General features: G+C 47.3%; 1 protein-coding gene across 9 annotated transcripts in view; it reads right to left on the bottom strand.

Annotated features, from left to right (window-relative positions):
• Positions 1–27,356, bottom strand: part of LOC142258359 (ryanodine receptor 3) — an 847,167-nt gene that overhangs the window by 379,050 nt on the left and 440,761 nt on the right. For all 9 annotated transcript variants that reach the window (XM_075330934.1, XM_075330936.1, XM_075330935.1 and 6 more), the window contains 2 exons: positions 10,705–10,808; positions 2,968–3,103 (listed from right to left, as the gene is read on the bottom strand). In XM_075330934.1, the coding sequence (XP_075187049.1) occupies positions 2,968–3,103; positions 10,705–10,808 (240 nt within the window). The remainder of the gene's footprint in view (positions 1–2,967; positions 3,104–10,704; positions 10,809–27,356) is intronic.

The raw sequence follows: 27,356 nt of genomic DNA, 5'->3' as shown, positions 1-27,356 counted from the left end.
CGTCACAGCTGCGTCACTGAACCGCCGCCCAATAGAAGTGGAGGGGCAGAGATGAGCGGGACGTAACATCCCGCCCACCTCCTTCCTTCCGCATAGCGGCCGGGAGGCAGGTAAGGAGAGCTTCCTCGTTCCTGCGGTGTCACACAACACAACCTCGTTACTGCTGCAGTAACGATTTTTGAGAAAGGACCCCTCATGTCACCGATAAGCGATTTTGCCCGTTTTTGCAACGATGCAAAATTGCTCATAGGTGTCACACGCAACGGCATCGCTAATGCGGCTGGATGTGCGTCACCAATTCCGTGACCCCAACGAGTTCGCATTAGTGATGTTGTAGCGTGTAAAGCCCCCTTTAGTCTATTTTAATTCTCCATTTGCAGGTTCCTGTCCGCCCATAAATTGAAGATTTTTTAACCCAAAGAGAGGCATTAGTTCGATAGGGACCCAACAAAAATGAGGTGGCCTTGCTGCTGGCTGTTGGGCTCACATAAACATGGCCATTTTTGTGCGCTCTCTCAATTTTTACATGTTTTTTCATAGCATTAATAAATGTCTATATTCCCATATTCATTGTTCCACATATCTTAGCACTACAGAGTGCAACTGTCTCCTTTTTCTTACCTACTGGATGTAGTAATCCTATAAGTCAATATAGACGCTTTAACCTTTTCAAGATGAGGCCAATTTTCATTTTTGTTTTTTCTTCCTCTTTTTCTAAGAACCACAACTTATTTATATTTCTGTCCACATAGACATATGAGGACTTATTTTTTGCAGGATGAGTTGTACTTTTGAATTACATCATTCATTTTACCTTATAGCGTACTCTTAAACAAAGGAAAAATTTCAAATATGGGGAAATTGGGAAAAAAAAACAATTCTGACTTTTTTGTGAATTGTTTTTACGGTGTACATTTCGTGGTAACAAATGACCTCACAATATGATTATCCTCATCAATACGATAACTACGATAATAAACATGTCCAGTTTTTTAATTATTTCAGTGGTTAAAAGAAAATCAGAATTTTGCAAAAAAAAAAAAAAGTTTTGGGGATGTGTGGACGTTTTCAAAGACCCGTAACATTTTCATTTTGGGGTTGATGGAGCCGTCTGGTGCTTATTTTTTGAGGTGTGAGACAATGTTTCTATTGATATCATTTTAGGATAGATATGACATTTTGATCACTTGTTACTGTGACGCTCCCGGTCCGACTGCGCCACTCACCACCTGTCGCTCCAACCCCTGGGTTCTCCACTCCCCGCCGAGCCCGCTCTCCTGCTACCCAGTCCATACTTTTTCCCCGTCAGTCCCGGCCCCGAGCCGCTCACTCACTGCAGTCTCCTGTGTCCCAGCGTCCTGCCTCTCCTTCTGTGGTCTCGACTCTGACTTCTGGGTTGCGGTCCTCACACATGCACACTAGGGGGCGCGTGCGTGCATTCTCCTTTACTTAAAGGACCAGCACAGCTGTCCGGAATATCACTAATAAGTAACCTTGGGTATTTAAGACTTGCTACTCCCCATGGCCAGTGCTTGTTCAACGTGTCCCTGTAGCCTGTCTCTTGTACTAGTTGTTCAGGTCTCTCTATGCCTGTGCATGGTGTAACTGTCTCTGCTTGCAGATCCTGAGTACCGTTCTGAGCACACACTTCAACTTGATCCCAATATCCTGCACCAGTCTCCGCCGCCGGACCTCAGCCTGATCCCGTTAACCTGCACCAATCTCAGCTCCTGGACTTCAGCCTAGTGCCTGTGACCTGCACCAGTCTCAGTTCTGGTCTTCAGCCTGATCCCGTTAACCTGTACCTGGTCCAGATCGGATCTTGCGAATCCTGGCTTCCGTGCATCTAGGCCCTCTGCGGTTACGCCTGACAGTCCCTGTATAGGTGTTCGCTCGAGGCGGCGTCGCAGGGAAGTCCGGTGCATGGTCCAGTGGGTCCATTCCCAAAACTATCAGTACACCATTTTTTGTGGTACTGCAGTGACCAAAAAAATATGTAATTTTGGCGTTCTTGAAATTTTTTGTTTACCGATCGGGTTAGTTATTGTTATAGTTTCATAGCAGCATCACGAGGGCTGAAGCCAGCCGGCTTCAGAGCAGCGCTTGTTAGTTCTATAGAAAAGAGCTTGGAAACACTGCCCTCCTTACCTAGGAGACTGGCTACTGCTGATAGACTATAGCGGTAACAAAACAGGATAGTTGCACTCTGAAATGCTACAGCCTGCAAAAAATGAATGTAAGAATATAGATATGCATTACTGTTTAAGAAAATCTAGGAAAAATTGAGATATTTAGCATACAAAAATGGCCATTTCAATACCTGCCCAATGGCCACGTCAAGGCAATATCATATTACTGGGAACTGAAACCTGAGTTACAAACCTCCATGTGTATGGATATGTAGGAACCTGCTATCAGAGAATAAAATCACTTGTAGGTAATGGGCATTTGTGGGGTTAAATGACTGATGACCAACTACTCATTTGCTGATAACTGGTCGTTTAACTTAGACAGGTTGATCACATTTCCCATGCACACACTATGATTAGTAAGAGACCACAGTGTGCTCTTCGACCGCCATTTTTCTTGGTAGCATGTGTTCTCTTTTCACCTGACGATGTGCTATCAAGAGTGTCAACTTTTAGGTCTGCTCAAAAATAATTTCACCCTAAGTGTTTTCCTTGTTTGCTGGGTGATTGGCAGCCTGTTTCCACTGCCAGATTATTGGGAAATGATTGCTCCTACGAATGCTTGTTTACAATAATTCACCTCAATGCCTATGTACAGTTTGCTCGTTATTTAAAAAAGTAACCTCATGTACCAGATTGTTGATTTTTCATTTCAATTATATTATTTTTTTGTTGTTGTTGTTGTTTAGTACATTCCCTTTAATACAATCTCACTTTTTTTTTATTTATTTTTTTTATAAAAATTTCCATTAACTATGCCCTTAACAATTGTACTTACAGTTCACAAAGACTGCAAAACGCAGGAATGACAGGTAGCGCTCGCCCTCTATGGGATTCCATCCAATGTCTGGGTATCCTTTGGATATTAACATTGGACAACTCTGCAGCCCACAACCTGCCAAGTATGTCACAACCTGTGGAAAAGCAGACAAGTCTCTAAAGTGACGATCCAACAAGTTAGAAGAGCAGCCCTGAGAGGACACCACTGAATGACAGTAACACTCTCTGGTTGTTTTCTTTCGAAATCATTTTCTTTTGTTCAGATGTCTGGATCAACTTAAGCTGCTGACAGATTTAAAAACGCGAGAGCGCTTCTTAACTTGGTGATGGCTTTAGAGGGAGGCATGTTTAGATGTCTGATAGACCTGTCAGAGCGCCATGCTTCAATCCCGGAGGCTTTGTGTTTAAAAAAAAAAAATCTGATTTTGTATGGTAGAGCTTCAGCCGGTCAATAAACGTTTATACTTAAAGAAGTTTCAGGTGTATTACACTTCATTCTTAAAGGAGTTGTCTGATATTTTAATGCCCACTACAAAGCATAGAACCACAGCGATATAAAGCTGAAACAGAAGGCTTCTTCTAAATACCTTCTGTTGTCAATGCTGTCCTTGAGAGGCGCTATCACTATCTGCTCATACCCATCATGTGACCCGGGCTGCAGCGGCCTCTGATATCCCGTGATGTCCCGTCAACTTCTGGAATTGGAAGTTGACCCAACATCACCTAGGCGGGACCCAGTCTCTGTGAGTGACTGGGCTGTGGGCAGAGCTTCACTACTTGTCACAACCCAGCATCTCGCGCGCTTCCTCCTTCACCAGAGAGTGCCGCAAGCAGGAGCAATGCTGGGCTGTGATGTGCGGTGAAACTCTGCCCACAGCCCAGTCACTCACGGGGACTGGGTCCCGCCTAGGTGATGTTGGATCAACTTCCAATTCCAGAAGTTGATGTGACATCACCGGACAGAAGAGGTCACTGCAGCTAGGTCACATGATAGGGATGAGTGGACAGCGATAGCGTCACTCACAGGCATAATTGACAACAGAAGGTATAAGCCTTCTGTCACAGCTTTACATAGATGTGGTCACTATGCTTTGTAGTGGATCACCTTTTTAAAATTGATGGGCTATCCATAGGATAGAGGTCATCAATACCAGATCAATAGGGGGGGGGGGGGAGATATCAGACACCTTCGCTGATCAGCTGTTCCAAGTGCCGGCGGTGGCCAGATGTGTTGAGTTGCGGTGCAAAATATCACAGCTGCGTTAGCTGCATAGTGGCTGCATCTAGGTACTGCAGATACACCCCAATTCACTTGAATTGCAATAACCCACCAATCTGATATCGATCTCATATTGATAAAGACAGGCCATCAATATAAAAGCACCGGACAACCACTTTAATCGCTATATTTATTAGTAGCTGGAGATCAGCATGGTGGTTCAGGGGTTAGCAGTAGTGCCTTGCAAACCAAGGTTCAAAATTTACAAAGGGCAACTTCTGCACAGAGCTCCTATGCTTGAGCTCCTTTCCTCCGCAGCGCTATAAACATAGTGACAGAGTGGTAACAATTTTCTACAACAGGCGACTATATATTCAACAGAAATCAATTTTTTTACACTTTTTGATCAAACATTGATAACCAAGTACCCGGTGTTATTTAAATGTACTACCACTATTTCCTTATTTACTTTATTATACAATATATACTCATTTTGTGTTATTATTTTAGCTGTGAAATGGCCCCAGAGTGAACAAACTCCATTGTACGTATACCAACTTATGCTCCGGCTCATTTTTGGGGGGGTTGTCTTTATTTTTGTGTGTACTCTGTACAAATAGGGGTATGATCCCTCCATCCGAGCTAGGCACTTCATCTATATGGCTTCTTGTGGACAGGCGGTTGCAGGTTCCATCCTTTTCTGCACTTATTTACATTGATGTCACTGAGATACGGTAAGGTTTTAATACTAGAGTAGCACTGTCCCGACTGGGGTACACTTTGTCGTGGTGGGATGGCTTTTACGCTTTTTGATCACAACCATGCGCCCTATATTATTTAAATGTACTACTGCCATTTACTTTAATTTTTTCATTATTTATTTTTATATATATATATATATTTATATATATATATATATATATATATATATGTATATATATTGTGAGGTAGCACGGTCGGCTGCGCAGCAGAAGACACGGGATCCAGGCATTAAGTTTCACAGCACACGGTTTAATGTCCAAACAAGAATCCACACCAATATACATGTGCCTCTCCAGCAGAGAACTCAGGGAGTTGTGTTCACTCCCTCACACCCGGCACACCTGCCCTTGTTCCTGTTTCCATTTAACCCTTCCTTCAGCCTGTAGGAAAACAGCATTAACCCTAGAGTGGATTTACTTTCTATAATGGAGTGAGCACAACCGGGGCGAGACATACCAGCCGTCATAGATAACCCCGGTCACAGTCTCACATACCCCCCCCCCTCAGTTCAAGCGTGCGGGGTTGAACTCCCGCCATCAAACACGGCCCGCGGGACAAGGCATCGGCGTTGCCCTGCAACCCACCGGCCCTATGTTCAACCGTAAACCGGAAGTTCTGCAGAGAAAGGAACCACCGGGTAACCCGGGCATTCCGTTCCTTGGCGGACCTCATCCAGACCAGTGGAGAGTGATCCGTCACCAAGCGAAACTGCCGTCCCAGCAGGTAATAGCGTAGGGACTCCAAGGCCCACTTGATCGCCAGGCACTCCTTCTCCACTACGCTATAATTCCGCTCGGGAGGGGTGAGCTTCCTACTTAAGAAGGTGACGGGGTGTTCCTCCCCCTGAACCACCTGAGACAACACTGCCCCCAGGCCGACCTCTGAGGCGTCAGTCTGTACTATGAACTCCTTCCGGAAATCAGGGTGTACGAGAACGGGCTGTCCGCACAGGACCCCCTTCAGGGCCCGGAAGGAGTCCTCGGCCTGCGGAGTCCAGCGCACCATGACGGACTTCTTGCCTTTGAGAAGGTCCGTCAAGGGGGCTGATAGTCCCGCAAAATCCTTTACAAACCTCCTGTAGTACCCCACGATACCCAGGAAGGCCCTAACCTGCTTCGTGGTCAGGGGTCTAGGCCACTTCTGGATCGCCTCAACCTTGTTAATTTGGGGCTTAATCACTCCTTGGCCTATCACGTAGCCCAAGTAGCGGGCTTCCGTGAGTCCCAACGCACATTTCTTGGGATTGGCTGTCAATCCAGCTGTTCGAAGCGCGTCCACCACCGCTTGTACCTGTTCCAAGTGGGTCTGCCAATCGGAGCTGTAAATAATGATGTCATCAAGGTACGCTGATGCATACGCCTGGTGAGGTTCCAGCACTAAGTCCATCAACCTCTGGAACGTGGCCGGAGCGCCATGTAACCCAAAAGGCAAGACAACATAGTGGAAGAGACCCTCCGGCGTAACAAAAGCGGTTTTCTCCTTGGCGGACTCCGTCAGTGGCACCTGCCAGTACCCCTTGGTCAGGTCGAGCGTGGTAAAATACCGCGCCTGTCCCAGCCTATCAATCAGCTCATCCACTCTGGGCATGGGGTAGAGATCGAACTTGGATATTTCGTTCAATCTCCTAAAGTCATTGCAGAACCTTAAGGAGCCATCGGGTTTTGGTATTAGGACAATCGGACTAGCCCATTCACTCCGGGATTTTTCGATGACACCCAGGCGTAACATTGTCTTTACTTCCTCCGATATGGCTTGTCGTCGAGCCTCCGGTACCCGGTATGACTTCAGGCGTACCTTCAGGTGGGGCTCGGTGACAATATCATGTCGTATCAGACTGGTCCTACCGGGCAGCTCGGAGAAGACATCGGGGTTCTGCTGAACCAACCATCTGGCCTCTCGCCTCTGAGTCTTGGTGAGGGCTTCTCCAATCCTTACTTCCGGTTCGTCCTCTCCGGAGGTCGCTGGAGCCGGAGGAGAACGACCCGAAGAGGAGGGAGATGGGGAAAAAACAGCCATCAGGCTTTCCCGTTCCTGCCAAGGTTTTAATAGGTTGACATGGTATATTTGTTCAGGTTTCCGCCTACCGGGCTGCAATATTTTATAGTTAACCACCCCGACTCTTTCCTTTATCTCGTAGGGGCCTTGCCACTGAGCCAGGAATTTACTCTCCGCCGTGGGGATTAATACCAACACCCGGTCCCCGGGTTTAAAGGTCCGCACGGTGGCTTGTCTATTGTAGCGGCCGCTTTGCGCGGCCTGAGCCTCCTGTAAATGCTCCTTCACAATCGGCATAACCGCGCTTATGCGGTTCTGCATACCCAAAATGTGTTCAATCACACTTTTATGGGGGGTGGGCTCTTGCTCCCATGTTTCCTTTGCCAGGTCCAACAATCCCCGGGGATGTCGCCCGTATAACAATTCAAAAGGCGAAAACCCCGTGGATGCCTGTGGCACCTCACGGATGGCAAACATCAAATAGGGAAGCATCATATCCCAGTCTTTCCCGTCTTTTGAAATCACCCTTTTTAGCATGGTTTTCAGGGTTTTACTGAAACGCTCGACTAAACCGTCCGTTTGAGGATGATACACAGACGTACGCAACTGCTTGATCTGGAGTAGCCGGCATAGCTCTTTGGTCACTTTAGACATGAATGGGGTCCCCTGATCCGTAAGGATCTCCTTGGGCAACCCCACCCGGCAGAACACAGCAAACAACTCCCGAGCTATAAGCTTTGCTGCAGTATGTCTGAGAGGTATCGCCTCGGGATACCGGGTGGCATAGTCTACGATCACTAGGATGTGTTGGTGCCCTCGAGCGGACTTTACGAGGGGCCCCACCAGATCCATCCCTATCCGTTCAAAAGGGACTTCTATAATGGGTAACGGTACCAACGGACTGCGAAAATGGGTCAGGGGTGCGGTAAGCTGACACTCCGGGCAGGTTTCGCAGAACCGTTTTACCTCCCCAAAGACTCCGGGCCAATAGAACCTTTGCAATATTCGCTCCTGCGTTTTCTTGACCCCTAGGTGGCCACTCATCAGGTGTTTATGAGCCAAGTCGAGGACCCGCCGACGATGCGGCTGGGGCACCACCAACTGCTCTACCCCCACGCCCCGTATTTCATCTACCCGGTAGAGTAAATCCTGCTTAAGAGTGAAATGGGGGTACCTTACCTGGGCACCGGGCAGCTGTGCCACCCCGTCAATTACTGTCACCCGACTCCGGGCATGTATTAATGTAGGGTCCTGGAGTTGGGCAGTCCCAAACGTATCCGGGGACGCCTCCAACTCCGGGATGGGTTCGACCGTCTCAGCCTCTCCTGCCAATACCTCTAGGGGCGACCTATCGGGTTCACATTCTGTCCCTATCATGGGGACCCCTACGGCAGGTGTCCCGGATTTAGGATTGTAGGGCTCAGGTCCCGGACTGACCAATATCTGAGGAGACTTAGGGGGTCCCTTCCATAAAGTCCAAAAATAGGGCAGATCCCTTCCTAGGATCACGTCATAAGGAAGAGTGTTAAGAAGTCCCACCTCATGTTGCACCTGACCGCAAGGTGCTGTGATGGTGACAATCCCCGTGGGATAGTCTCAGCGGTCCCCATGTATGCAAACCACCCCCACGGTACGTCCTGTGGCCTTTACTTTAGCCCTCAAGGTGGATTGCACAAGGGTCACTAAGCTTCCGGAATCCAACAATCCTGTAACCGGACATCCATTCACCTGTATTTGGCACAAGTGGGGCTCCGTCTCTGGGGAGACCAGGTCAGCGGTACACACCACCTGAGCATACATTGAACCCCGCCGGGTAACCCCACAATCCATGGGCTCCGTGGTGAGTGGACACTGGGCTTCCATATGTCCCACCCGCTGGCACCGCCAACATCTAATGGGGACGGAAACCCCCTTGACGGGTTGTCGTTTAGGGTACAGAACCTTCCGGACCTCAGGATTGGCGGCCGCGGCCTCAGGCGGGACGGTAGGGGACTCCTGCACCGTTGTCGGCGGTGGGTCCTTGGCCCTAGGCTTGGAGGGGCCGGACCGACGGGCGGTACGCAGAGTCTCAGTGTCCCGTATCAAGTCCTGCGTAGCCACATGCCGCTCTACCAGGGACACTAATTGGTCCAGGGTACTCGTGTCACCCTGTCCTACCCACCGTTGAACGGTGACGGGTAAAGTGCGCACAAAACGATCCACTACTACCCTTTCCACCATCTGCGCCGGGCTCAGAGTGTCAGGCTGCAACCATTTTTTTACAAGATGCAACAAGTCATAGGCCTGGGAGCGTACAGGTTTGGCTTCCTCATAGAACCACTGATTTACCCGCTGAGCCCGTACATAGGTATTCACCCCCAACCGTGCCAGTATTTCGGCTTTTAGGGTCACATAGTCAATGGCGTCCTCGGTACAGAGGTCCAGGTATGCTTTTTGGGGTTCCCCCGTCAGATAGGGCGACAATACCTCAGCCCACTGGGGGGTCGGCAGCTTTTCCCGCTCGGCCACCCGCTCAAACACCGCCAGGAACGCTTCCACATCATCCCCCGGGGTCATCTTTTGCAACGCTTGTCTCACCGCTTTCCGGACGCTGCCGTCATCACCCGGTCCCGGGGTTGTTGCTGCCGGTCCAGCACGGATCGACTTGGCCAGGAGAACCATCTGTTCTTGATGTCTTTGTTCCTGCAATTGTAAGGCTTGCTGCTGACGTGCATTGGCCTGAACCAGCTGTTCTTGGTGCGATTTCAAGGATTGGAGCAGGTGTGCATTGGTCTGTTGCTGCTGTGCATTAGCTTGTTGCTGCTGTGCAGTAGCCTGAGCCAAATGCTTTAGTATGTCCTCCATGGCGTCGCTGGGTTTGGGCCGTAGTATAGCCGCTTGAATCCAGGACATGTGCTACCGGGTCACCAGAAAAGGAAGCTACACCTCACCGGCCGGGATGCCCGCATTCTCCACCATATGTGAGGTAGCACGGTCGGCTGCGCAGCAGAAGACACGGGATCCAGGCATTAAGTTTCACAGCACACGGTTTAATGTCCAAACAAGAATCCACACCAATATACATGTGCCTCTCCAGCAGAGAACTCAGGGAGTTGTGTTCACTCCCTCACACCCGGCACACCTGCCCTTGTTCCTGTTTCCATTTAACCCTTCCTTCAGCCTGTAGGAAAACAGCATTAACCCTAGAGTGGATTTACTTTCTATCATGGAGTGAGCACAACCGGGGCGAGACATACCGGCCGTCATAGATAACCCCGGTCACAGTCTCACAATATATATATATTTATTTTTATATTATATATATATTATTTTTTTATTTACTTATTTTGTGTTTTGTCTGCTAAATCAATAATTTTACAACTTTCTATTATATTTTTTAATATATTTCCGTTGCTCAGTGCAGGTTGCAAGGACTGAGCGCTGAGACAACTGTTGTCGGTTTGTTTATTTTTTAGTCAGTGATCTTATTTTTAAAATTGTGCCAAAAAACCGTGAGAATGTAATCTTATGGACTGTCATTTCTGGACATAAGCGATAAAATATGAGAATCGCTATTGTATTTTATTTCTCTATTTCCTCTATATCTGACACATTTCCCCTATTCTTTATAACTTATCTCTCCCTTGTATGCACTATCTACATTTCAATGTTAAATGATCTGTTGTTATTAGGATGTGTGCAATTTTCCCTTATGTGGGCTATTACGCTTTCTGACAGAATAATGGCTCATCAATTCTGCAATCCTTCACAAGTAATTACCTTCTCCAGATCTGGTTCTTGCAAAGCCAAAGCGAGTTCATTGTTATCCATCACAGATGCAGCAGCGACATCTAGCGGTGTAGATCCTCTCATAGAGGGAGATGCTGTATAGAGAGAAAAATAGTCATATGGTATCCATACACAAATGTACAAAACACAGAAAGAACTTGGGTTTCTAGTTTTTATATAAATAAAACCATATACAGAATAGACCAAAAGTTTGGACACACCTTCTCATCTCTAGAACAACTGTTAAGAGGAGACTTTGTGCAGCAGGCCTTCATGGTATAATAGCTGCTGGGAAACCACTGCTAAGGACAGGCAACAAGCAGAAGAGACTTGTGTGGGCTAAAGAACACAAGGAATGGACATTAGACCAGTGGAAATCTGTGCTTTGGTCTGAGGAGTCCAAATTTGAGATCTTTAGATCCAACCACCGTGTCTTTGTAGAACAGGTGAATGGATGGACTCTACATGGCTGGTTCCCACCGTGAAGCATGGAGGAGGAGGTGTGATGGGGTGGGGGGTGCTTTGCTGGTGACACTGTTGGGGATTTATTCAAAATTGAAGGCATACAAAACCAGCATGGCAACCACAACATCTTGCAGCGGCATGCTATTCCATCCGGTTTGCATTTAGTTGAACCATCATTTATTATTCAACAGGACAATGACCCCAAACACACCTCCAGGCTGTGTAAGGGCTATTTGACTAAGAAGTAGAGTGATGGGGTGCTACACCAGATGACCTGGCCTCCACAGTCACCGAACTTGAACCCAATCAAGATGGTTTGGGGTGAGCTGGACCGCAGAGTGAAGGCAAAAGGGCCAACAAGTGCTAAGCATCTATGGGAACTCCTTCAAGACTGTTGGAAGACCATTTCCGGTGACTACCTCTTGAAGCTCATCAAGAGAATGCCAAGAGTGTGCAAAGCAGTAATCACAGCAAAAGGTGGCTACTTTGAAGAACCTAGAATATAAGACATATTTTCAGTTGTTTCACACTTTAAGTATTTGATACCACATGTTTTAATTCATAGTTTTGATGCCTTCAATGTGAATCTACAGTACAATTTTCAGAGTCCTGAAAATAAAGAAAACTCTTTGAATGAGAATGTGTGTCCAAACTTTTGGTTTGTACTGTACGATGTAATCAGGATTTCTGCATCTTATTACATTACTTTGTGTTCAATACCTCTGCTACATATCGGTGATGATGAAAACATTCTGGTTTCTAATATCCACTGAGAAGATGCGTAGAATTCATTAAGTGGCGTGCACATCTTAATTCATTTAGTCCAGCGAGCCCTTCATTAACACCAGTCTTAATAAATTGGCCCCATAATGATATATACATATAGCTGGCCATCTGTTAACATCATTAAGTCCCTCTAACTGTCAAAGATAAGTTAGAGAATGAAGGGGCCCCCTCACATGTTAGCATTGGTCCCAGGGATGGGACACCGTATTTTGGTGTCCTAAGCAAGTAAAGCCAATGGAGTCCCATCCACCCTCAAAAAAAGGTATATATCAGAGACTAAAGTAACAGGACCCATAAGGCACCCCTGCGCACTTCGTTGGATCAGGTAACAAGCTCTGATGACTACTTATACTAGAATTGTTACCTTTTTTCACCAAAAAATATCCGTAAAAGTAAAAAAATAAAAAAAAAGTGGTATATTCTAGGGGTCTGACTTAAGAGGGAGTGCAATTTGAAAAGTTAGATATAGAAAAACTGTTTTTGAGCCATTTACATAATACAATGGACAAATAGCGATTTTCTTCCCTGGCATCTTATATTTTGAATGTCAGACTCATTGATAGTCATAGAAACTAATATTGAATAGATTAGAAAAATATATGAACATATGAACCGCACATCCAAAAATAGAAATTAATATAGCTTCACTAGAATGAGGGTCATTTTAGTTTCAATTAAGGTGTCCAGCATTTGGCGGATACCCTAATGCAAACTAAAAAGACCCATTATAGATAAAGGAATATGTATGATTTTTTTGTGTCCATTATGAGACAAATACAGCCTGCACAAAACTGATGGTGGTTCTGGTGATGTATTCATGTATTGATAGTGGTCCTGGTGCCATATTCTTGTACCGATAGTGGTTCAGATGACGTATGCGTGTACTGATGGTGGTACTGGTACAGTATTCATAGACTCATGGTGGTTCTGGTGATTTATTCATGTACTAAATTTTTTATGCGCTCTTATGACCCTACCCGATAATATACTTCCTGCTCACAAACGAGTGTACAAAAAAATCAGTTTGATTTTCATCCAGTAAAGTCCGATGATTTTTTTCTCACTTGTCATCCTTGTGCAATCCTTTGTTTTAAAGCAGCAATTACAATTTACAGTTCCCTATGTTACAAAATTGTAAGGTATCCGAAAAAATCGGATGCTCTTCTGTGATATCTGAATTTGCTTTGCACCCATAGCCTTGACTAAAGGCTACTTTACACACTGCGATATCGGTCCCGATATCGCTAGTGTGGGTACCCGCCCCCATCTGTTGCGCGACACGGGCAAATCGCTGCCCGTGCCACACAACATCGCCCAGACCTGTCACACATACTTACCTGCCCGGCGACGTTGCTGTGACCGGCGAACCGCCTCCTTTCTAAGGGGGCGGTCCGTGCGGCGTCACAGCGACGTCACGGAGCGGACGCCCAACAGCAGCGGAGGGGCGGAGATGAGCGGGACGTAACATCCCGCCCACCTCCTTCCTTCCGCATAGCGGGCGGGAGGCAGGTAAGGAGAGCTTCCTCGTTCCTGCGGCGTCACACATACCGATGTGTGCTGCCGCAGGAGCGACGAACTACATAGTTACTGCTGCAGTAACGATAATCAAGACTGGACCCCCATGTCACCGATGAGCGATTTTGCACGTTTTTTTCGCTCATCGGTGTCACACACAGCAACATCGCTAATGCGGCCGGATGTGCGTCACAAATTCCGTGACCCCAACGACTCCGCATTAGCGATGTTGCAGCGTGTAAAGCCCCCTTAAGTGTATCTCATTTGATTTCTAGATGAAAATAAAGTATGTTGCAAATTTTTCCCACACAGAGTTGGTCAATGAAAAAAATCAGTCATCTAAACTACCTTATTTATAGCATTGGTCTGAGAGCTGGCTGTTTTTGTTTTTTTTTAACAGGGAGTGCTTAGACCGAAAATACGGTCTAGTGCAGACCTGGGCAAGGGGCGGCCCGCGGGCCACATCCGGCCTGCCTGCTCTCTGTGACCGGCCCGCCCGTCTTCAGCCGATGCAGTGGAGCCGGGCTGCAGCGTGCCGAGCAGGGAGAGATCCTGTGCAGGTCCGCACAGTAAGTGCAGGCAGCGGAACGCAGGAGTCTTTCCTCTGTTCCCTGCCGGCACTAATTGTCAGTGACACACGCGCGCGCTCTGACGTCAGTACTGCGCTGCGTGTGTCATTTCAAAAGTTCCCGCCCGCCCTGCAGGAGAAGGAGCAGCACAGCAGACGGAATAATTCATCTTGCAGGACCTGCGATGATGTCATGCCCATGTGACTGTGTGGGAGGAGACACAGGATGCCGGGCAGAAAGCAAAGATACTGAATCCTGAAGGAGATGAAGACACATGATGACTGGTAATGAGAAAAGAGGGGACATGAGGGGGAGGGGGGCTGCAGGGTGAGTGCATATGAGGGAAGATGGAGTTGCAGGGTGAGTGCATATGAGGGCTGCAGACTGACAGAAGGATGTGAAGGGGTACAGAGTGTTTGAGAGGGGTAAGTTGGGGTACAGGCAGGGTGAGATATGTGGGCATGGTGTGTGACATATGGGGGTGTAGTATATTACAGGTGTGCTATATGGAGTTGTAGTATATTACAGGTGTGCTATATGGAGGTGTAGTATATTACAGGTGTGCTATATGGAGGTGTAGTATATTACAGGTGTGCTATATGGAGGTGTAGTATATTACAGGTGTGCTATATGGAGGTGTAGTATATTACAGGTGTGCTATATGGAGTTGTAGTATATTACAGGTGTGCTATATGGAGGTGTAGTATATTACAGGTGTGCTATATGGAGGTGTAGTATATTACAGGTGTGCTATATGGAGGCGTAGTATATTACAGGTGTGCTATATGGAGGTGTAGTATATTACAGGTGTGCTATATGGAGGTGTAGTATATTACAGGTGTGCTATATGGAGGTGTAGTATATTACAGGTGTGCTATATGGAGTTGTAGTATATTACAGGTGTGCTATATTGAGTTGTAGTATATTACAGGTGTGCTATATGGAGGTGTAGTATATTACAGGTGTGCTATATGGAGGTGTAGTATATTACAGGTGTGCTATATGGAGGTGTAGTATATTACAGGTGTGCTATATGGAGTTGTAGTATATTACAGGTGTGCTATATGGAGGTGTAGTATATTACAGGTGTGCTATATGGAGGTGTAGTATATTACAGGTGTGCTATATGGAGGTGTAGTATATTACAGGTGTGCTATATGGAGGTGTAGTATATTACAGGTGTGCTATATAGAGGTGTAGTATATTACAGGTGTGCTATATAGAGGTGTAGTATATTACAGGTGTGCTATATGGAGGTGTAGTATATTACAGGTGTGCTATATGGAGGTGTAGTATATTACAAGTGTGCTATATGGAGGTGTAGTATATTACAGGTGTGCTATATAGAGGTGTAGTATATTACAGGTGTGCTATATAGAGGTGTAGTATATTACAGGTGTGCTATATAGGGGTGTAGTGATGTAGTATATTACAGGTGTGCTATATAGGGGTGTAGTGATGTAGTATATTACAGGTGTGCTATATGGAGTTGTAGTATATTACAGGTGTGCTATATAGGGGTGTAGTGATGTAGTATATTACAGGTGTAGTGTGTGTGATATGGGGGTGCATGGTGTGTGACATATGGAGGTGTAGTATATTACAGGTGTGCTATATAGAGGTGTAGTATATTACAGGTGTGCTATATAGGGGTGTAGTGATGTAGTATATTACAGGTGTGCTATATGGAGTTGTAGTATATTACAGGTGTGCTATATAGGGGTGTAGTGATGTAGTATATTACAGGTGTGCTATATGGACTTGTAGTATATTACAGGTGTGCTATATAGGGGTGTAGTGATGTAGTATATTACAGGTGTGCTATATGGAGTTGTAGTATATTACAGGTGTGCTATATAGGGGTGTAGTGAAGTAGTATATTACAGGTGTAGTGTGTGTGATATGGGGGTGCAGGGTGTGTGACATATGGGGGTGTAGTATATTACAGGTGTGCTATATAGAGGTGTAGTATATTACAGGTGTGCTATATGGAGGTGTAGTATATTACAGGTGTGCTATATAGAGGTGTAGTATATTACAGGTGTGCTATATAGGGGTGTAGTGATGTAGTATATTACAGGTGTGCTATATGGAGTTGTAGTATATTACAGGTGTGCTATATAGGGGTGTAGTGATGTAGTATATTACAGGTGTGCTATATGGAGTTGTAGTATATTACAGGTGTGCTATATAGGGGTGTAGTGATGTAGTATATTACAGGTGTGCTATATGGAGTTGTAGTATATTACAGGTGTGCTATATAGGGGTGTAGTGATGTAGTATATTACAGGTGTGCTATATGGAGTTGTAGTATATTACAGGTGTGCTATATAGGGGTGTAGTGATGTAGTATATTACAGGTGTGCTATATGGAGTTGTAGTATATTACAGGTGTGCTATATAGGGGTGTAGTGATGTAGTATATTACAGGTGTGCTATATGGAGTTGTAGTATATTACAGGTGTGCTATATAGGGGTGTAGTGATGTAGTATATTACAGGTGTGCTATATGGAGTTGTAGTATATTACAGGTGTGCTATATAGGGGTGTAGTGATGTAGTATATTACAGGTGTGCTATATGGAGGTGTAGTATATTACAGGTGTGCTATATGGAGGTGTAGTATATTACAGGTGTGCTATATGTAGGTGTAGTATATTACAGGTGTGCTATATGTAGGTGTAGTATATTACAGGTGTAGTATATGGGGTGTAGTGATGTTGTATATTACAGGTGTATATAGGGGTGTAGTGATGTAGTATATTACAGGTGTACTATATGGAGTTGTAGTATATTACAGGTGTGCTATATAGTGGTGTAGTGATGTAGTATATTACAGGTGTAGTATATAGGGGTGTAATGATGTAGTATATCGGAGGTGTATTATATAGTGGTGTAGTATAATACAGGTGTATATGGGGGTGTAGTATATTACAGGTATATGGAGGGAGTGTAGTATAATACAGGTGTAGTATATAGGGGTGTAGTGGTGTAGTTTATTACAGGTGTAGTATATGGAGGGGGTGTAGTGATGTAGTATATTGGGTAGAACTGAGGTAATTATATTAGTCCGGCCCTCTAAACCAATCCCAATTTCTCATGCGGCCCCATGGGAAAATTAATTGCCCACCCCTGGTCTAGTGAATAAGCCCATAGAGTACAGTATGATTCAGTGAAGAGGAGCAAAACTGTGCTGCATCCCAGAGAAAATGGTGGTAGGTTAATATACTAACAAACACAATGCACAAACATATACACAGGTATAGGGGGGGGATAATGGGAGGCACCATTAAACTGTTGCAATCGGAGCTTGCTCCAGTCACTGTAGTTATAGGCAGATGTTGGCTATGTAACACAGTTAATACAGTACCTGCAATGTATAAACCAGGCTCAGCTACTGAGCTGTATTTATGCAGCCTTTAGGGCTCTTTCACTCATCCGTGCATTTTGGTCTGATGTTGGATTGCAATGCATGGACTGGCAGCGGCTCTCCCAATGGGTTATTCAGGACTTGGGGCATTTTTGCTATTATGCTAAGAATTTACCGCCAGGAAATTATTAACTCCCTTCCAGTTCTGCCTCAGGCGGCGAATCTCTTGCTTCCTTTCATGTTGCGTCAATAGAGCAGTTTCGTCTCTTCTGCTCTGTCAACGTCATGCTGATTGACAACCAGCTCTCTGCAGTTAGGTAGCAAGGAGATAGCTGATACATTGGATTTGATGCCCTGTTGACAAAGAAGAGTGGAACAGAAGCAGCTGCTCTGAAAACGTGACATCACCAGAACCTGGAGAACCGCCGGCAGTAGCGGTCCATCACCGCTCCGAGCTGGAAGAGATCGTGGGAGGGTAGAACTGGCAGGTAGTTAGCAACAGTCGTTAAGTTTTTAAGCGTCATAGAAAAATAAAACCTATAGTCAAGGATAATCCCTTTAAAGTGTGTCCGTTGTTTTAATTTTTATTTCATAAATCAATAGTCAACATGAACATAAATAACTTTGTAATATATCTTATCAGACAAATTTTCTTCTTTCTCCTCCTGAACTGATCTTTCAGTCTCAATTGTCTCAATCCCTATGTAAAATCTGTCTTCAGTGAACACAGATTTTTTTATAACCAAGATAGGAGATGTCAGTTGGTTTTTATAAGATTCTATGCAGAAAGGAGGGGGGAGGAGTTCTGCCTTTAGCTCCTCCCTCCTCCCTTTTATAATAGAATGTCAGCCCCAACTTCCATCTCTTTATCCTGAGGTGCCATCTTATGGACTGCAATTTCTGACTGGCTGGAAATCAGTCGTTTCATCACAAGCTCTTAATACAAGTCTGTAAGGGCCAGAATGAGGCCAGAATGAGGCTCTCAGAGATGTACTGAGGAGTGACCTCCAGCATGCTCCATACAACACTGAAGTTGCCAGCAGGTCAAAAACGACTGGAGACTGACCGGAATGACGCTGAAAACAAATGAAGATGACGCAGGGCGAGTATAAGAATGAGAGTAGGGGATTTAGTTTTAATGCACCACTCCAGCGGTGAAATTAAAAAAAAAAAAACGAAATAGAAAACATTGGAGTGGTGCTTTAATCATAGAAGACTGGAAAGTGGGTCATGTTGGTAGGAATCAACAGCTCAAGGGAGCCCTCCTTCAGACTTGTACAGCTCCCAAGTCCCGACTGCTGAGCTGCTAGGAACATTACAGGAGAAGTCTCCTTGGAATGTATTCAACCTCTTGCTAGTTCTTTAACACGAACACAGCCTAAAAGCAGCTTTACATGCTGCGATATCGTTACCGATATCGCTAGCGTGCGTACGCGCTCCCATCGGTTGTGCGACACGGGCAAAATGCTGCCCGTGGCGCACAACATTGCTCAGACCCGTCATACTACTTACCTGCCTAGCGACGTCGCTGTGACCGGCGAACCGCCTCCTTTCTAAGGGGGCGGTTCGTTCGGCGTCACAGTGGCGCCACTAAGCGGGCGCCCAACAGAAGCGGAGGGGCGGAGATGAGCGGGACGTAACATCCCGCCCACCTCCTTCCTTCCTCATTGCCGGCGGCCGCAGGTAAGGTGAGGTTCCTCGTTCCTGCGGTGTCACACAAAGTGATGTGTGCTACCTCAGGAATGATGAACTACACCGTACACGCAGCAGCAACGATAATTGGGAATAGAGGGGCATGTCACAGATTAGCGATTTTGCACGTTTTAGCGACGATGCTAAAATCACTCATAGGTGTCACACGCAACGACATTGCTAAAGCGGCCGGATGTGCGTCACAAATTCCGTGACCCCAACGAGATCGCTTGAGCGATGTCGTAGCGTGTAAAGCGGCCTTTAGGAATGTCAAACTGACCTTACTATAGAAATGGGTAGTAACCCAGTAATAACCAACATTCCATTTAATAACGCAGCGCACTGACTATTTTTCTTGTTTGTTTGTTTTGTTAATCCAAAAAAAAACCATCCGAAAATTAACCCTTGGCTCTTATAGCCATTTGTGATCGGGTAAACCATTTTGTGCAACACACTGTCCCAGACTGACAGTGTCGTTATCAGAGGTAACATTAACCTTCTTTGACTGAGATGATTGATGTGAATATGTTCCTGTTTTGGCTTCATCAATACACTTGCCGGAGGCAAAAGAGACTAAACTATGACCTGCACTTGGCAGTAGTACTGCCCCGATAGCTGGTGGAATAAGAAGGTCCCCATACAGAAAACAAAATATGGTGGAAGACTGCAATATAGGTGTGGCATGTGCAGTTGTCAAAATAGAATAGTAAAACAGGTAGGGAAAAATTGACATGCACAGTTAAATACCGTATGTACATTTTTTAATTTTCTTTTTTTAATTAACAAAATTCATCCCTTTTCCAAAAAATGGCGCAGTAAGAAATATTATGTGGGTAAACAGTCATAATGCCAGCATCTGCAACAGGACACTATATTGAGGTTGCATGTATGGATTTTACCCCTCACATAAAGGATTGTACAAGAAAGAGAAATGCAAAAATTCAGTACGGTTGCTTGTGACAATCAGTGACATGCAAGCACAACATCTGAAACAGGTTCAGTTGTTTATTTTTCTCTGTAAATAATATTGCACTAGCTTGCTGCTGCTTTTTAGTGCATCATGAATGAAGAAAATAAAGAGAATTTTGTTATTTACCGTAAATTCTTTTTCTTATAGTTCCGTATTGGGAGACCCAGACCATGGGTGTTTAGCTTCTGCCTCCGGAGGACACACAAATTACTACACTTAAAAGTGTAGCTCCTCCCTCTGAGCTTATACACCCCCTGGTAGCCAGTCCTAGCCAGTTTAGTGCAAAAGCTGAAGGAGAATAGCCACCCACAAGTAGAACCGAGTAAGAACCGGAACAACCGGAGACTCTGTCCACGACAACAGCCGGTGATAACACACGGAACAAGAAAATTGCCAACAGGCAACAGGGAGGGTGCTGGGTCTCCCAATACGGAACTATAAGAAAAAGAATTTACGGTAAGTAACAAAATTCTCTTTTTCTTTATCGTTCCTATGGGAGACCCAGACATTGGGTGGGAATAAACAGAAAAAACTAAGAAGTAGGCGGAGCCTAACTTCACAAGTGGGCGACAGCCGCCTGAAGGATGCGTCTGCCCAAGCTCGCATCTGCCGAAGCATGAGCATGCACTTGGTAGTGCTTCGAAAAGGTATGCAGGCTAGTCCAAGTGGCAGCCTGACAGACTTGTTGAGCCGTAGCCTGGTGCCTAAAAGCCCAAGAGGCACCGACAGCTCTGGTCGAGTGTGCTTTGATCCCCGGCGGGGGAGGTACCTGAGTACTCTGGTAGGCGTCCGAAATGGTCGATCTAATCCAACGGCCCAAGGTCGGCTTAGAAGCAGAAAGACCCTTGCGCCGCCCTGTGGTTAGCACAAAAAGAGAGGTGCACCGCCTAAGCGCAGCGGTGCGAGCCACATAAATCCGGAGAGCACGCACCAGATCTAGAGTATGCAGCGCTTTCTCAAAGCGATGAACAGGGGCCGGACAGAAGGAAGGCAAGGAAATATCCTGGTTAAGGTGGAAGGGAGAGACCACCTTAGGAAGAAAGTCCGGGGTCGGACGGAGAACTACCTTGTCTTGGTGAAAAACCAAAAAAGGTGACTCCGAGGAGAGCGCAGCCAAATCAGAGACTCTCCTGAGAGAAGTTATGGCAACTAGAAAGGCCACCTTTTGAGAAAGACGATACAAAGAAACCTCCCTAAGAGGCTCAAAGGGGGGTTTCGGCAATACCGTGAGGACCAAGTTAAGGTTCCAGGGATCCAAGGGCCGCCGATAAGGCGGAATGATGTGAGACGCACCTTGCATGAAGGTGCGGATTTGAGCCAGCCGGGCGATACGCCGCTGGAACAGCACTGATAGAGCTGAGACTTGTCCCTTGAGAGAGTTAAGGGACAGTCCTAGCTGCAGACCGGACTGTAAAAAAGACAGAAGGGTCGGCAACGAGAATGGCCAAGGAGAATGGCCGGAAGAGCGACACCAGGACAGGAAAATTTTCCAAGTCCTGTGATAGATCTTGACGGAGGAAGACTTACGGGCCCGAGTCATAGTGGAGATGACTTCAGGAGGAATACCAGAAGCCGTCAAAATCCAGGACTCAAGAGCCACGCCGTCAATTTGAGTGCCGCAGAATTCGGGCGGAAAAACGGACCTTGCGAGAGCAGGTCTGGATGGTCCGGAAGATGCCACGGCATCTCCACGGACAGTTGGAGCAGGTCCGGATACCAAGCTCGCCTGGGCCAGTCCGGTGCAATGAGGATGACTCGACGGCCCTCCATTCTGATCTTGCGCAGGACTCTGGGCAAGAGAGCTAGACAGGGAAACACGTAGGACAGACGAAACTGGGACCAGTCTTGAACCAGAGCGTCCACGGCGAAGGCCTGAGGATCGTGGGAGCGAGCCACGTAAACCGGAACCTTGTTGTTGTGACGGGATGCCATTAGGTCCACGTCCGGAGTGCCCCATTTGCGGCAGATTGACTGAAACACTGCCGGGTGCAGGGACCACTCGCCACCGTCCACGGATTGACGGCTGAGATAATCTGCCTCCCAGTTTTCTACGCCAGGGATGTGGACTGCGGATATGGTGGACTTGGAGTCCTCCGCCCATTGAAGGATGCGTTGGACCTCCAACATTGCCAGGCGGCTGCGTGTCCCGCCTTGGTGATTGATGTAGGCAACCGCTGTCGCGTTGTCTGACTGGACTCGAATGTGCCTGCCCGCCAACAGGTGGTGAAAGGCTAGGAGAGCTAGAAGCACAGCTCTGGTTTCCAGCACATTGATTGAAAGGGCTGACTCGGACGGAGTCCAAGTGCCCTGAGCTCTGTGGTGGAGATGTACCGCTCCCCAGCCGGATAGGCTGGCATCCGTGGTGAGAATCACCCAGGACGGAGCCAGGAAGGAGCGCCCTTGGGACAGGGAGAGGGGTCGAAGCCACCACTGAAGAGAGCTCCTGGTCCGTGGCGACAGAGCCACTAACCTCTGTAAGGAGGAAGGCCGCTTGTCCCAACAGCGGAGGATGTCCAGCTGCAGAGGACGCAGATGGAACTGGGCAAAGGGAACCGCCTCCATGGAAGCCACAATTTGACCCAGCACCTGCATCAGGCGCCTGAGGGAATAACGGCGGGGCCTCAGGAGAGAGCGCACCGCTAGCCGGAGAGACTGCTGTTTGATTAAGGGCAACTTCACAAGTGCCGGCAAAGTCTCGAACTGCATCCCTAGGTACGTGAGACTCTGAGTCGGAGCCAGAGTGGATTTGTGAAGATTGACAATCCACCCGAATTGGGCTAGGGTGGCGAGAGTGAGCGAAACACTCCGCTGACAGTCTGCGCTGGATGGACCCTTGACCAGAAGGTCGTCCAGGTAAGGGAGCACTGCCAACCCCTGGAGGTGCAGGACCGCAATCACTGCCGCCATGACCTTGAATACCCGAGGGGCCGTGGCTAACCCGAAGGGGAGAGCCACGAATTTGAAATGATCCTCTCCTATCGCAAAACGTAACCAACGCTGATGTGACACTGCGATTGGCACATGTAGATAGGCATCTCTGATGTCGATGGACGCCAGGAACTCCCCTTAGGTCATAGAGGCAATGACTGATCGCAGGGACTCCATGCGAAAATGCCGCACCCGAACATGCTTGTTGAGAAGCTTCAGATCCAGGATGGGCCGGAAGGTACCGTCCTTTTTTGGAACTAGGAAGAGATTTGAGTAAAAACCTCTGAACCGTTCCTGAGCGGGAACTGGGACAATCACTCCGTTTGCCTTCAAGGACGCCACGGCCTGCGAGAAGGCGGCGGCCTTGGAGCAGGGGGGAGTTGAGAGAAAAAAATCTGTTTGGAGGGCTGGAAGAGAATTCTATCCTGTAGCCGTGAGATATGATGTCTCTCACCCACTGATCGGAGACTTGCTTTAACCAAGCGTCGCCAAAGTGGGAGAGCCTGCCACCGACTAAGGACGTGGTTGGAGCGGGCCGAGAGTCATGAGGAAGCTGCCTTAGTGGCAGAACCTCCTGCGGTCTTCTGCGGACACGCTTTTGGGCGCCAGTTGGATTTCTGATCCTTGGCTGAGTTAGCGGACGAGGCGGAAGGCTTAGAGGATGACCAGTTGGAGGAACGAAAGGAACGAAACCTCGATTGATTCCTACCCTGGGCGGGTTTCCTGGTCTTGGTTTGTGGCATGGAAGTACTCTTCCCGCCAGTAGCTTCTTTAATGATTTCATCCAGCTGTTCACCAAACAGCCGTGAACCAGCAAAAAGGGAGCCCAGCAAGAAACGTCTTGGAAGAAGCATCTGCCTTCCACTCTCGAAGCCACAAAATCCTGCGGATAACAAGAGAATTAGCTGAAGCCACCGCAGTGCGGTGAGCAGCCTCTAGCATGGCAGACATGGCATAAGATGAAAAAGCTGAAGCCTGAGCAGTTAAGGTAACCATCTCAGGCATAGATTCCTTGGTGAGGGAATGCATCTCCTCTAGAGAAGCAGAGATGGCTTTGAGAGCCCACACTGCTGCAAAAGTCGGGGAAAACGCGGCCCCCGCCGCTTCATACACAGATTTGGCCAGAAGGTCAATCTGACGGTCAGTGGAATCCTTAAGTGAGGTGCCGTCAGACACCGACACAACGGTCCGGGCTGATAGCCTAGACACCGGAGGGTCTACCTTTGGGGAGTGAGACCACTCCTTGACCACCTCAGGTGGAAATGGAAACCGGTCATCAGAACCACGCTTTGGAAAACGTTTGTCAGGGCAGGCCCTGGGTTTGGTCACAGCGGCCTGAAAACTGGAGTGGTTAAAGAACACACTCTTCACTTTCTTAGGCGAGGTAAACTGATGTTTTTCTGCCAAAGAGAGTTGCTCCTCTGACACTGGCGGATTGAGATCCAGCACAGAATTAATAGAAGCAATCAAATCACTAAGGTCCGAGTCACCCTCAGAGAAATCGATGGGATACATAGCCTCCGAGCCCCCAGTGAGGGCATCCTCCTCATCTTGAGAGTCAGCTCTTGAGACAGAGCCGTGGGATGGGGAGGGGGAGGAAACCCTGCGCCTTCTCTTAGAAGGACGGGGTCTGGGATGAGATGAGGAATCCTCCGTGAGCTCTGATGGACGGAGGTCAGAGGATAGGAGTCCTCTGTCAAGAGTATTAGAGGCACCCTGTGAGGGGGGCTGATGCATATTCATCAAAGTCCTGGACAAAAGTCCCATGGACTCAGCAAATGACTGGGATATGGACCTAGAAAAGGACTCTACCCAGGCCGGGAGTTCAGTCACAGGTGCAGCAGCAGCAGCCTGAGAGACCACTGGGGGTGAGACTCCAGGCTGTGGCACCGCCACGTTAGAGCAACCATCACAGTGTGGATAAATGCTCGGCTCAGGCAGCAGGAGCTTACATGCAGTGCATGCAGCATAAAGCTTTGGAGCCTTGCTCCTTGTGTGAGACATGCTGCTGGAGTGGGGGCTTTGCAGAGAATGAACCCCAGGGAGAATATACAGAGGTCCACAACCGGAGACCGGCTGTGGCTTACCAGACCGCTGAGCGCGGTGTTGTGTGCCCTCCAGATCCCGAAGCCCGGTCCCCCAGTGCGCAGCACCTCAGCAGAAATGCAGAATTCAGGATGTCCCAGAGCAGAGTGAACTCTGCCTAAGAAATGGGGCGTTCCTATAAAAGAGCGGGAACTGGAAGGCTATAGAGACCTGCAGGGAAGGAGGGACGCCCCAGCAGTGGGGAGTGTCCCTCCCCTGTGTAGAACGGCTGCCGGGAGGAGCCGAACCTGTCCCTCTGCATGAGTGACATGCGAGGGCAGGAAAACGAAACTAGGCCTCCGGCGAAGCCGGGGCCTAAATTTAATCGGCGAGGCCGACAAGCAGGCACAATCGGCGCGGTCTCTGGCAAAAGCTGGAGAACCCGCCGGAAAAGTTAAAAACAATCACATACAGCATACTCTCCCCATACAATAAAGAACCGGGACCCCCAACATAAACGTCTCAGGTACTTAGCTGCTGAGACGCAGGGCCATGTCCCTGGGGATGAGTGCTCCGGTCCAACAGAATCCTCAAGGGGCTGTGGATGGAGACCGGACTCCTGCCAGGCATGGAGACCGTGCTGGCTCCCACTTCAAGCCAGAGCCCAGAAGAGATGGTGAAGGAGCGCGGCATGTAAGGCTTCAGCCTTGTAAATCAACCTTAACAAACACAGTGGGGTGAGAAGGGACATGCCGGGAGTCCAGACATGGACCCGCTTTTCTTCAAACTCTTTCCAAAAGTCAAACAAATCAGATGAGAATGCCTGTGTGGATGTATGCCTCCTGACACAAAGCAATAAACTGGCTAGGACTGGCTACCAGGGGGTGTATAAGCTCAGAGGGAGGAGCTACACTTTTAAGTGTAGTACTTTGTGTGTCCTCCGGAGGCAGAAGCTAAACACCCATGGTCTGGGTCTCCCATAGGAACGATAAAGAAATTTGTAATTATAATTCAAATGCAGCAGGACAAATGCCAGCTATACCATAACGCTGAACAATCACACTGAGTCTCGTGCTACTTCTGGCATCTCTGCTACCTCTCTCCCCCTCAAATGAAGTTGTGTATTATTCACATACTACTCTCATCTTCTTCAGTACAGCAGTACAACACAATAGTGTCTGGAGGATTTGTTCAATGTTTTAGGGTTTTCTCTTTAATTTCTTTTGAGGAGCTGTGAGCTCTGACATATCACACTACCCTAAATCATCACAAAATGGCTGCTTCATTCCCCGCCTCATCTTTTATACAGGCTACGATAGTCCCTCCTTAGTGGTTGGACTATACCAAGTGAGTCTTCTGTGGCTGATGTAAGCTTCTGCAATGTGTAAAAATGAAAGCAGGCATTTTTTCGGTGATTTTTCTCAAATGAAATTGCAAATTGTTTCAATTCGGAGGGACCTTCAAATTTCATAAAATTCAAAATCAATCTGATTTACTCATCTCGACTATACACCTATGCTGCTCATGTCAGTATTGCACTGGAAAATATACCTATTTCTTTTGTATCAAGCTTCTAAACCTCCCAGATGAGTTGTGTCTCAGGGCTGACTCCAAGTGCCCTAGATGTCATACTGAAAATGTGATTCTTGCATATGTGATTTGAGAGTGTACATATCTTGAACCTCTTTTGGAAAAAAAGATATTGATTCTGCATCTCAAAACGTCCCATATTGTGCTTGTTGTCTCCATTGGTAGAAAATGTGGCGGAGAGTGAGATTCTTAAAGGACCAATCTAGAAAATCGATTCCTGGGGTTTGGAATCAACTGGCCTCTTCAGTGTTATGCCCCTGTACTGGATCGGTGCTTTTCTTCCCTCACCACCTAAACTCTGTCGGGCTCCATGTTGGTTTTGTAGATATCCCGGCATGAACCCATATGCCTGGGTCTATATAAGGCTCACCAAAACACACACCTTTGTCTTGGTATTAAAAACTCAGTGGTCCTAAGACTCTTAGTTTCTCTTTGCACTGCGACCTGCTCAGTATCTGTTTGTGGTCTCTAGAATGCCTCCTGCCTGCCTGTAGCTTCCAGTATCTCAGCTACCTGTCCTGGTTCATAAGTTCTGCCTGCCTGTGGTGTGCCGTATCTCAGTTATCTACAAGTATATGCAATGTCCAGGACATCTCCTGCCTGCCTGCGGTTTGACGTATCTCAGCAACTTCTCTGCAGTCTCCTGGAAGTATCCCACTTGCGGTTTTCAGTACCTCACCTCCAGGACGTCTAGTGTCTGGGTGCAGTTTCCAGTATCTCAGCACCCATCCTCA

This window comes from Anomaloglossus baeobatrachus, chromosome 12 (genome assembly GCF_048569485.1).
Source record: "Anomaloglossus baeobatrachus isolate aAnoBae1 chromosome 12, aAnoBae1.hap1, whole genome shotgun sequence".
NCBI classification, from domain to species: domain Eukaryota; kingdom Metazoa; phylum Chordata; class Amphibia; order Anura; family Aromobatidae; genus Anomaloglossus; species Anomaloglossus baeobatrachus.
Note: the sequence above shows the minus strand (reverse complement) of the source record. Positions and strands in the feature narration are given on the sequence as shown.